Source organism: Myxocyprinus asiaticus, chromosome 9 (genome assembly GCF_019703515.2).
Source record: "Myxocyprinus asiaticus isolate MX2 ecotype Aquarium Trade chromosome 9, UBuf_Myxa_2, whole genome shotgun sequence".
NCBI classification, from domain to species: Eukaryota; Metazoa; Chordata; class Actinopteri; order Cypriniformes; family Catostomidae; genus Myxocyprinus; species Myxocyprinus asiaticus.
In genome coordinates, this window is record NC_059352.1 from 52,421,789 (window position 1) to 52,435,098 (window position 13,310).

At 40.2% G+C, this 13,310-nt stretch overlaps 1 protein-coding gene across 5 annotated transcripts in view; it reads right to left on the minus strand.

The window, feature by feature from the left end:
* Positions 1 to 12,507, minus strand: part of rbfox2 (RNA binding fox-1 homolog 2) — a 49,875-nt gene extending 37,368 nt beyond the window's left edge. Inside the window, exon 1 of one of the 5 annotated variants that reach the window (XR_007898164.1) lies at positions 10,995 to 12,455. Coding sequence is in view for 3 of the 5 variants with exons in the window: in XM_051706947.1 (XP_051562907.1) it covers positions 10,995 to 11,201 (207 nt within the window). In the remaining 2 variants the exon portion in view is untranslated. Of the gene's footprint in view, positions 1 to 10,994 lie in introns of all 5 variants that reach the window. The other 4 variants (XR_007898163.1, XM_051706947.1, XM_051706949.1 and 1 more) reach the window with 4 other exon arrangements.
* Between the last annotated feature and the right edge of the window lie 803 nt (positions 12,508 to 13,310).

Below are 13,310 nucleotides of genomic sequence, written 5' to 3' on the forward strand. Positions count from 1 at the left end.
GACTCATCTCATCAACTAACGTTTGGTCGACTATCAGGGGGCCGCCCTAATCAAAATAAACGTTTGATTCAGAATAAAAGCTTGATGGGAGAATTGAAGAAATCGCGACAGAAATATAACTATATAGTACAATCCAGTATTTACTATGATAATAATAATAATAATTATATTTAAGCAATCTCACAAGCAAGAGTGCTGTTGTACTGAATTGAAGTTTTCATTTATAATGTGATGCACTGGCGTGCAGCACTTTATTAGACATTACCAATTTTGTGTTTTCGATTATGCTGTGAGGATCTTGAAACACTTTATTAACCGAGTTAAAATGTAAAAAAATGTAATGGAATGTTGAACAGTAATAGTTCTACATTATTTTCATTAATTCATTTGATTACACCCTGTTTTCTGTGACCGTCAATCCGTGCATCTCATCACGTGGCTTGTTGAGTGTGTTACCGTGGAGATGTAGCACGTGTGGGGGCTTCACGCTATTTTCCGCGGCATCCACGCACAACTCGCCACACGTCCCACTGAGAGCAAGAACCACATTATAGCAACCACGAGGAGGTTACCCCATGTGACTCTACCCTCCCTAGCAACCGGGCCAATTTGGTTGCTTAGGAGACCTGGCTGGAGTCACTCAGCACGCCCTGGATTCGAACTCACGACTCCAGGTGTGGTAATCAGCGTCAATACTCGCTGAGATACCCAGACCCCCACTAACCGCATCATTAACATCACATGTGCGCTGTATGTATAAATGACAATGAGCGGAGCACTTTATTCACTGAGAAGCGCAACACATGCAGAGTATAATGTATATTCATATAATTAAATCAAAGCCTTTTGTGGTTTAATAAGCACATTAGCCCATAGAGCGAACTGCTTTTCTGGAGGGGAAAAGTCTGAAGTCGTTTAAAGCATCTGGTTCTCTGCCAAAACGACAAAATAAAAGTCCCTTTTAACTAGACAGATGAAATGGAAAAAATGCTTCTGTATAGGAAAATGTAATATGTATAATAATAATAATAATTATAATAATATAACAATATTACATTATATTTACGCAATATCTCACAAGTTGATACTCATTGATACTGTGATGCTCTAATGGGCAGCACTGTATTTGACAAAATAAACAAATAAAACGATCTCAAATGTCGTGTTTTGGATTGTACTGTGAGGATCAGTATAGAAGCTCTTCATTTAATAAAATTAATGCAATGATATGTTGAAAAGTAATTTTTCTGTTTTCATTTGATTAAAATGCTATAAATTCATTTGATTAGACAGTATTTTTTTAATGACAAACCCGGAAAACCCGGAATTCAGAGAAAACAAAACGGAAAACATGGAATTTGGAAAGAAATAAAACTGATTTCATAGGGCCCTATATAACAGGTAATTCTGTCAAATTCAAATGGGTCGCGTGGCTCACGCTGTGTTTACCACTGGACAGTGCGGCACAGAGAAGGTTTTGTAAGTGTTGTGCGAGTAAGGCCGGTCCCCGCTTTGCTCTTGCGCTGTCTGTTGGGCGGCGGGCGCGCTGCACGGTTTAATCGGGAATCGTTGTTTAGTCAAAGTTTGAGAGTTTGAGTGTACATGGGAAGCAACTGTATGCGTGTAACAAACAACGTTATTGAATTTGATGTTGGCATCTTGCTAAACCAGGGGTTTTCAAAGTCTTACAGTAAGCCCCCCACAAAATTTACAAGTCCGCACCCCCCTTTATTGCAGATTTATATACACACAATGTTGCGTATAGGCCTATACAATAGCCAAGTAAATAATAAGACAGCCTATGCTAAATGTCAAAAATATCTTTCTTCCACTAAAAACAGCAGTACATTCTGGCCACTAATTTGAAAAAAATTGAAAAATTCATCATATTTCAGGCGTTGGAGCAATTCCCCAATGATGATCAATAACCTTAAATTCAGTCATACACTGGTATAAATATTTCTATTCATAATATAAAACCACATTCTGCATTATTTTTTATTAAAAATGCATATTTGCCCCTATGACAATGGAATTATTTACGTTTTTTAGCCTATATTTGTGATGTACTCGCATCACATGAGCCAGTGTCTCTACGTGAAACTGCACTTTTCACAAACACATGAAGGAACATCAATGGACACATCGTGACGGATGAACAGAGGCAGAGCTATGTGGCTTTATAATAGATTTGCGAGTGCACAGGACACGTTTTGACCGTTCACAAGCACTCTGAACGAGAGCAGGGAGATTTCATAGAGCAGCGTATAATTGAGAGCGCACATTCAGTTTTGTGCAAAAACAAAGGAAATCCAGTACATGGATGTGCTATCACAGTATTATAACACCATAAAGCTATGTCTATTTAGCTATTAATTTTAATATATCTTGACAATATATTTTTATCCTATTTATGTATCTTTTGATTTTATTTGGTGAATTTATCATCAATATCTGGCACCTCCCAGTTTGAAAACCGTGATGATTTTTTTTTTCCAGTACTTCTCAGTAATGGATGAAATATAAGGGGCTGTTCACACCAAACCGTATTTTTAAATTTTTTTATTTGCTAGCCGGACATCTTTGACAGTTGCAGTGTGCAATATTTGTTGCACTTTGTCTAGCTTATTAAGACGTGTCTGGTGTGAACAGCCCCTTCATATTTTTTAATATATCATTGATTAGCTTCGGTGGACACCTGCAGTGCTTCCTATGGAGAATGTGGCCAAAACGAGGTTTCTTTATTATGTTGTCTACACCTTCTGTAAACCCTTCAAGTGGGGGCAGGTCTATGATACCATCTCATAGAGTGTCTTTCTCTCTCACACCATTTGTTCTCTGTGTGTCCACAGCAGCGTCTCGCCACCTCTAATTGGGCTCCATGTTTAATTGGTCTATAGTGGTGTATAATCAGATTACTGCCGCCACACGCGCCGCGACGCTCTGCCAGGGTTCAAGCCAATCTATTGTTTAGACATTAAAACAAGAGGATAATGATGACATGAGGGAGAACTGGAAAAGACAGAGAGAGTGAAAGTGAATGGAGAGGACTTGCTATGCTACTGCAGGAAATGCGGTTTAACAGTTACTTATTAGAGTCCAAAAGATCTGCAGTAGTTAATATTTACTGTAGATGAGCCGAGCGAATCAGAATACTTACACAATACGTTATACACACTGATATGAAATCCCTCTGATCACATCAGGTTATAACAGATTCATCGATAATCTAAAGAAGAGAGTAGATACAAACACTTATCTAAACAGAGTAAATATTGCCAGCCGGCCATCTGTAGGTGTTTAACATGATTTTAAAGAGACAATGTTAACAGTGTAAGGAATCATGGGATACGTGTGCTCTGCTGCTGTGTCTCTTTTCATCATTTCAACACCCTCTTTGAGTTGAGCTCAGCTCCCAGCTGGAACTAATTTCCCTCCTACAGTCCCCTAAGGGAACACTTAGCACTGCGCACACCACACAGCTACAGCACGCACTAGAGAGAGAGACCGACTCCTAGCAGAGTTATATAATTAATCGCACTAAATTAACGCGTTAAATCATCAGCCCTAATATATATATATACTTATATATACATTTTAAAAATGTATTATTTATTATGTATATTAAATTATCTTTATTTGAGGGCATTTCTCTGGAAACATTGATGTATGCAATTGTGATGAATTAAATTCATTAATTGCCATGTAATTAATTCAATCAAAATATTTAAATTGATTGACAGCCCTGTATTATTTTCATAACAATAAGGCCTAAGCAATTTTACTGACTTCTCTGTACTGCAATACATTAATGAAAATCATCCTGAAACTGATTTTTTTTTTTTTTTAATCAGCCTAAATCAATACTAAGATGTATATTTACAGTTGTACTTCACAACTTAAATGTACCATTCTTCTTCTTTAGATTATAGTATTTTTATTTTGTATATTTTGAGGTAAGCCGTTTTTGTGAGATTCACTCCCAGTGTCTGGTTTCAAACTCTGTGTTTTTTTCAGGTCTGCATTAACGGCCGGCCAGCGAATGAAGAAACATCTGGAGTCCATGTGTGTGCAACACTGAAGACCAGAGCAGAAAGACAGACAATGAGTCATACACAACCACAGTCATGTGCTTCATTTCCTTAAGGATTGAAGCTCTGCTGACTGCCAACACACACACACACTCACACACTTATACACACAAACACACACACAGAGACTCACTCACACACACACTCACACACTTATACACACACACACACACACACACACACACACAGAGACTCACTCACACACACACACTCATACATACACACAGAGACTCTCACACACACACTCATACATACACACAGAGACTCTCACTCACACACACACACACTCATACATACACACACATTCATACATACACACAGAGACTCTCACACATACACAGAGACTCTCACACACACACACACACTCATACATACACATAGAGACTCTCACACACACACTCATACATACACACACATTCATACATACACACAGAGACTCTCACACACACACACTCATACATACACACAGAGACTCACACACACACACACTCATACATACACACACATTCATACATACACACAGAGACTCTCACACACACACACTCATACATACACACAGAGACTCACACACACACACACACTCTCGCACACACGCGCACACACGTGTCGCGCGCACACACACACTCACTCGCACACACACACTCACTCGCACACACACACTCACTCGCAAGTTTCAGAGGAAGAACTTTAGATCTTCTGTGAGGGTAAAAACAAAGATTCCCTCAAACTTACTGACCTGTAACTTCCTGTTAAAGGAGACAAGCAGAAAGAATGGAGTGATAAAAGAAATGAACAGATGGTCCATTTGAAGAGAGGGAGGAGTTCAATGAAGGACGGAGGAGAAGACGAGATGAGAGAGACAGAGACGATGTATGTTTCCAACGTCAAACCTCGCTGTGACTTCATATTTCTGTTAGTGTGCCACGAGTCCGTCTGTAGTTTTACGTTTCCTGTGTGCGTGTGTGTGTTTTATATATTACTGCTGAAGACATTTAAGATGGAGGTCTGGCGTCCTGACATCAGAGGCCTCATGTCTGTAAGTAATCCCTCTGTGAGTGTGTGTGAGAGAGAGAGACTCCCTCAAAGTGGTATTGAGAAACAAAGAACAAGAAAATGAAAAACACATTGCAGGATTTTACCTCCAACCCCTTAAACTTTTCCATGAGAGCTTGAATTATTTAACTCTAAACCAACTTCATTCACATATAAAACATTCTTTTAACCGTTTCCAACTGCCCCTCTAATGGAGCAAACAACAGCATTATTATACAAGACTGCACAAATAAAGTACTTTTAGAAGAAGGTCAGTGAAAAGCATACGCTCTCAAGAGGGGCAAAACGCCTGATTGCCATACTCTGCGCAAGAATGTGAACTAGGGCTGGGCTATATGGCAAAAAAAAAAAAATCGAGATTTTTATCAAACTTATGGATGAGTCACGATTCTATTTTTTCCACTTTTAAATGTACTCCAACATGATTCATATTGTACGATCTTTATTAGAACGCAAGACGACCTGGTTAAAGAAATCCAAGTTCTTTTCATTATACGAAACAAAGCTGTGCAAGAAAAGTACAAATGCACCAAATGCACCACAGGGGGAAGTTACAATACATTTAAATCAAATAAACCCAGACGTTCAGAAATAACAGAATAAGAAAACTGCTAAATAATTCTTAGCCACTGTAGATATTCATTTTATCTACTCCAAGTCTATCTAGAAAGTTCTCATTGTATATCAAACAATTTGTGTGTATATTCATAAACCTCTGCAGACTGAGACGCGTCCTCTAGCGGTTCACGCTGAGCAGCGCAGCAATATGAAATAATTTATCATTACAATTCAACGTTGGCTATAGATGCAGTACACTTGAAACACGTCACAAAGCAATAATTAATGATCTGAATCATCATGGCAAAAGGAGCGGCGGATGTTTGATTCTCTCATATATATCCTCTCCATGATCTGAAATGAAGCGCCTGTAACTGTCACGTAACTAACGCTTTATTATGGGTAAAAAGAAAAGGAGACCGTTCATCAACATGCGCACGCCGAGGCCAGTTATGGTCTTAAGCTGGTGTATATCGGCATGATGGACGAAGATGAGCTACAAATCACACCGTGTACAATCGTACTGGGAATATTAACACTGTCTTTTATATCTCCGTGTTGTTCACGCGTCACGTTCATTTGGAGCGCGCCACACACGTGCAGCTGATCAGATTGGGAGCGGCATTAAGACAAGCGCTATGAATTATTTTTCCTTTGGTGGATTTACGACGTAACTAACTATAGCGTTTGCTAAGGATGTCCCGATACCATTTTTTTGAGAACATAAAAAAAATAAAAATAAAATTTAAGTATTCGCCGATACCGAGTCCGATACCTTTTTTTTTCTGAACTCAATATCAGCAGTTTATTTCAATTTTATCATCAAAATTGTGTTTAATTAAATAAATAATTCAAACTTTAATCAAATGAAAGTATAAAAATTAATTTTCAAAATTTTTATCAAATCAAGCATTTAATACAGAACCTCACAGCACAATCCAAAATACAATACTGGAGATATTTTTGTCAAATAAAGTGCTGCATAACAGATGTGAGATATTGCTTAAATATAATACTGTTAATATTATTATTATTTTTAGTAGTAGTATTACATTTAATATTACATAACTATACAGTTGTGTCATATTTTTTCATTTAAATTGAGCTTTTATTTTGAAGTGTTTCTGTGTTGTTTTGATTAAGGAGCTCTGACGTAATGATGGCAGATTCCCAATCCAATAAAGCCGGACACTACATGAATCACAGTAATTATTAAACCACAAAAGGTTGCTATTTAATTCAATATGTCTGTATATGACTCGTGCTAAAAAGTGAATTAGTTCTCCGATTGCTTTCATCTGCTACAAACAGAGCATGAGATGCTCATAAATATTTTGATGAGTCAAGGATCTCTAAAGCATGAGCAGTTTATGTCTCTGTGTCAGCACAACACCGGCTTCACACATTCACAACACTCACATTTAAAACACTGCACGTGAAAAATATTGCTCTCATTAAATCGCAGTTTTGCGGTTAAATAATCTCACTAGGATATGACGTGATTTTAATCTGTGCGCTGAATGTTTACGTAATGACATGCGTACGTCAGATGGAATCGGTTTTTGGTATCGTAGCATTTTTACAAGTACCAGAACACGAGTGTGGTATCGGACCATCCTTAGCGTTTGCAATAATTTTGCAAAATCTCGATTTATATTTATTTATTTTTAAATCATGTCAAAATGCAAATTCTAATGAATCGAAAAATCTGAAAAACTGCACAGCCCTAATGTGAACACGAGCTCGATTTCCTGCATCGATGCATTATAATGCATTCTCAGCATTGCCACAAGGGGCATCACTGGCGAAAACGGTCTTCTACGGTGAGTTTTCTCTCTACAGTTAGAAGAGAATCTTGCGGAGCAGGTTACACTATCGAGACATTTGTATCTAGCTACCTCTATAATAACAAATAAATTTAATGGCACAGATGTTTGAAGGTAACTCTATCACCCCCTTGAGTACTGAGTTTTTTTTACCTCCACAGTAACACAAGTGCGCATGTAAATTATGTAAAACGGGACTGTGCGCTTGCAGCGTCCTAGCCAAGATTCTTTGTTTGCATACTTGAGTACGCTTTTGGCACTCTACAATCTGCAGAGAAACAGACAAACAATTGTGTCATGTGAAAAAGACCAGAGTCAGTATGAAGATGTGTGTGATTTTACACCAGTAATATCTACGTACACACAGTCAGACCAACCAATAATCAAACCACAGACACTAAACAGAGCGATTCCTACACCCACGGATGCTTTAGTTAGAGCCAAACTTAAAAAAAATAAAACACTGAGTGAATATTAAACGCCACATCAAATTACAAGAGTCACAGCCACAGCAACGAGACCAACTCGGACATTAGTAGACAGCAGACGCATATGGGTGTTCTATTGTCTGTCGCAATAACCATCACCACCACACCCCGATTTTACTGCTCTGCTAATGGGGTCAAAGTTCAAAGTTGCCATGGTAACACATGTGCTCTATCCCATAAGGGTAATTACTGGAGACACGGGGTAAGTAGGGCATGTTAGAGCCATGATGAAAATGGCCTCGGTATGGCTTCCATCACGCTCTGCGCATGCCGTGCATCAGTGAACACAATTTATGACCTTACAGCATCACAACAGCCATACAAAACTGAGGATATTCAATAAACAAATGTTTGTGATGCCACTCTACAGATGCTGTAAAAATGTGAAGGCTTATCGGCAAATCTCTGGTCAGAGCGAGTGAGCGTGTGTGTGTGTGGGGGGGGATAAAACACACACACACACACACACACACACGCGCGCGCACACCCCGCGCCAGGATAAATGAGAGATCAGAGACTAATGCCACTCTGAAACAAGTACAGATCGCTTTAGCACAACAAAAAGCCTCTTTACTGTCAGTGATACAGCAAATCCTCTTCCGATGGTACGCGTGTGTGTGTGTGTTTGTAAATGTGTAAGAGGCCACAGCAAACTGGTGTGATTTTAATATCAGTATAGATCAGTGGAATAGTAGGCTTCAGCGGGTCAAAGGGCAACCGAGAGGGTCAAATGTTCTGCTTCCCCTCATGTTTTAGACACTGAAATGTGTTCTAAACCCTCATGTTCTGTTGAGATTGACTTTGCTGTTTTCTGTTTGGGGTCCCAGTTAGGGCAGAAGTGTATTTGTACAGTATGAACACCAATCAGAGAATCTTCTGTAAAAATTCATGGCTCTCTGATGACCCCAAACAGAAGTACTGAAATGGTTTTCATGGAGGACATTGGCTGTGTGATAAAATTAGTTTTCATGTGGCCATGAGTGTTACATATATTTTATTTTCTCTGACCTATTAAAATTGTTTTTGGGGGGGGGGGGGGGGTTAAACGGAACATGAGGGTTTAACGGACTGGATGGTAAAATTGGGCCTGTGTTCACACACATTTGAAACCAAAAACACTGCGTATGCTTACCTCGTCCAATTCCTTTTACTAACTCTTTTGTATCTCTCTCTTTTCATAAACACCAGTCTCTGTAACTAAATCATTTGATTCCAGCACCCCTACTCCATTTCTGTCTCTCTGCTGCAGGCAAATTTCCAGACACTCTCTCTTTCTCTCTCTGAGCAGGATCAATACCTTTTTTGGGCTACATGAGCAAGCCTTCACACACACACACAAACACACACACACACACACATCTGCTCAGTCTTAAGCCCGTCATGGTGCAGTTTAGAAGAGTCCTGAGCCATTAACCAGTGAAAATGAGCCATTAGAGCCCACAGCACATGCAGCACTTTAGATCACTTACCGGAGACACAGAATGAATGGAGAGAGAAAGAAAGAGTGAGTGATCGATGGATAAAACTGCTGATATGAGAGATGACGTCACATCTGTTTGCATACAGTATACAGTGTAATGTGTAAAACAGCTCATGTTATAGGGTGGCAAACTATTGCAGGATAGAGCAGATATGATGGAGGGCTTGGTGACTCCATGAATCAATTTCACGATTCTGGACTACAGAAACAGTTACTGCAGAAGATCACAACAGCACGTGCAGCAGGTTTAAAGGGGTCACGACATGCTTTTTTTTAATTATTATTTTAATATGTTCCTTACTGTTCACTTATAATATTAGCAAAGCTTTTTGCACAAAAAATTAAAATAAAAGTCATAATCTTGTAAAACAGGCTCATTTTCTACCCTAATTCGGACCCTCTGTAAAAAACACTTGGTTTTGGTGCTGCTTCTCCTTTAAGACTTGGCAGTACACGCCCACCGTTCTGATTGGCTCTCTACTCTTGACCGACCTGCCATCTCACTGCTCACCTCTAATGGGCGGGGCTATAGAAGTGATTAAAGTAGGTGTTGATGTGTTGTTGTGGAGGCGGTCAGATGCAAATGTCAGTGTGACAACACAATGGAGGAAGTCGAGAACGAGACGTTTATACAGTTTGGTTTCAACAAATGCTCTTTGCAGTGAGGAGAAGTTTTGAGTTCTGAAACATGCAGGATGTTTTTATAGTACAATGACCTCTTATATGTCACAAGATCAAAGAAAATTTGATTCCTCATGACATTACCCATTTAAAACACTCCTGATAGCACACTACATCACCCACACGGTTGTGTTTACACATCTGAAAGACGTATTTTTTAGGTTGTTTCTCATCTGCAATACTATAAGCAGGGCCGTAGCTAGCGGGGTGAAAGGTGTTAACGATTCTAGGGGCCCAAAATTACTTGCTATGGCCCTGACTATAAATCTATAATCCGTTTCCTCTCAAATGTATATAAGACATTCATCAAATGTCTTATAGACGTTTTTGATGAAGATGTTCAGCAGATGTTGTTTAGATTGCTTTCCAGATGAAAAGATCTCGGAGTCGTATGTGTGCTATATGGGATATTATAGGGTGGAAAAGTACTGCAGGATGGAGCGGAGATGATGGAGGCCTCGGGTGACTCCATGATTCTGGATTAGAGGAACATTTACTGCAGAACATCATAACAGTTCGTGGGGTAGATTTAAAACACCACAAACAATGGTGGGGATCAAAATGGGCTTTCAAAGACTGATTCTTAAAAATGTACCTTGTGCCCCAACCCCCATCTTCCATATTTGGTTACATCTTTGGCCCCTGTGTGTCAGTATAACATGATCTCTTATGATTCGAGGATCCTGATTATATTAGCTTTTATCATTTCACATATAAATGCGTCCTGGATGCATTTCATCACGACAAAACCCAAATCGTAGGCGCGATTCAGCCTTATATAATACACAGGCTATTAGTGATGATTTTTAACGCTTACCTGCCCGAGCTCTCCGGTGCCGTCCATTCGTGCTCGTTTGCATTCAGCCCCAATCGAGTCCCCCGCTGCTGCTGCGGCGCCCTCCGGGTCCGGGTCCCCGCGTTTCATCCCCCGAACCCCGGCCGAACCGGAATCCAGAGTCTCGCGCTCCGTGATCCCGCGGGTCACGGGCAGCATTAGAGATGCGACGTCGGTCGACATTAACATTGAAGTGGGCCGCAGACGTTGCGTATGAAGAGCGAATAATGAAGATCAGATCTTCCGTTTGAGGATCAGCGCTGCTTTATGGATCAGACCTGATGTTCATCTGACGCGTTAAACCCCGTTAAAGACTGACGCGCGTGTGCCGCATTAAAGGCCTTTGATCAAGAGCAAATATTTCAGGCCCGGACGTGAATCACAGACTCGAACCACGACCAGAAAAATCTCCGAGCTTCAAAATGCCTCCGCAGGTTAAGTATCTCCTAACGTTACACCGAAAAAGGTGGAACAAACGAATCTACGCGCATTCAGGATGAACGCACAGGAAAAGCTGAATGCGTCTAAAGGTTTCGGGTCTCAAACGCTCTTCTGGCGATCCCGCTAAATAAAACGCAAATTATTCAACTTCGCCCCTAAAAACGGCCGCCGTGAGGAAACGTGAGAGAAACGCGATACATCTTTCCAGTCCTTCGAATGATTCAAGCGATTTCCTAAAACAAAGGAGTGGCGTGCAGCTGCTGCTTTTCCTTTCTTCTCCCGCTCTCTCTCTTTCTGTCTGTCTCTCTTTCCATGTGTCTCTCTCTCTCAATGAATTCTTGCGGCGGAGAGGAAACGCGCGCACACGCGCGCGCCCCCTCCTCTACGGTTTCCTCGCGTTCTCGTTACAGTCGCGCGCTGTTTTATTCCTGCTGCGGTTTTCCAGATTTTTTCCCCCCTGTTGGAGCACGAAGCTGTTTTTGTGTTTAACGCGCGGAAAGGAACCGAATCCAAGCATACGCCTGAGCAGATGTGTTCACTGCAGAGTTTTGTCTGCTGTGATCGGGGAAATGTCAACATGTAACGAGCCGATGATACATTTTCCGAATGAAAAAGAAAAAACCGCCTCGAGGAATTCAAATGTAACTTTGTAGCAGAACGGCTGAAAACGAGAATTTGCGGAAAGGCTACGCGGATTCGATTATACAGGTGTGAAAATGTACTGAGATATTCAAGCCGCATTGATGTGTTTATTGATTTTGTGATTAGGATGCGGTACAGTGTGTTCGTGCTGCCGCAATGGATTTGCAGTGGAAAATGGTGTTGGCGCTGATAGCGAGTGAGGGTTAAATGTTGTGTTGCCCGACATCTAGCGGCAGTATGATGTCATGACACACAACAATAAAGGACACCCAGATAGCACACATACCTCCCCGAGATATCTGTTTGAGATCTTTTGATCTAGAAAGCATCACAATCTCATAAACATCTGCTAATCATCTTAAAAAGATCAGATTTATGAACATTCCAAATCATAAACAGTTGAGGAAGTTCAATCTGCCACAGGTGCTGCTGATATAGTTCTACTCAGCAGTCATTGAGTCTGTCCTCTGCACTTCTATAACTGTCTGGTTTGGATATCAGAAGACTACAAAGGACAGTTTGGACTGCTGAGAGGATTATTGGTTGCCCCCTGCTCTCCCTTCAAGAACTGTTCACTTCCAGAGTGAGGAAAAAGGCTGGAAAAATCACTCTGGACCCCACTCACCGTGCCCACTACCTTTCTGAACTGTTGCCTTCTGGCCGACACTACAGAGCTCTGAGCACCAGAACCATCAGGCACAGGAACAGTTTTTTCCCTCAGACTATCCATCTCATGAACAGTTAAAACTGCCCCATTGAGCAATAATTAATGTGCAATACACAGTTTAGTCTTTTTATATTATCCAACACATCCAACCTCTTCTGCTATTACATTCCCTTGCACTGTATATAACAGATTTGCATTTGTACATACGTATATATATATACATACACTGGCGGCCAAATGTTTGGAATAATGTACAGATTTTGCTATTTCGGATGGAAATTGGTACTTTAATTCACCAAAGTGGCATTCAACTGATCACAAAGTATAGTCAGGACATTACTGATGTAAAAAACAGCACCATCACTATTTGAAAAAAGTCATTTTTGATCAAATCTAGACAGCAGCCATCACTCCAACATCTTATCCTTGAGTAATCATGATAAATTGATCATTTGGTACTAGAAAATCACTTGCTGTTATATCAAACACAGCTGAAAGATATTTGGTTCATTAAATGAAGCTTAACATTGTCTTTGTGTTTGGTTTTG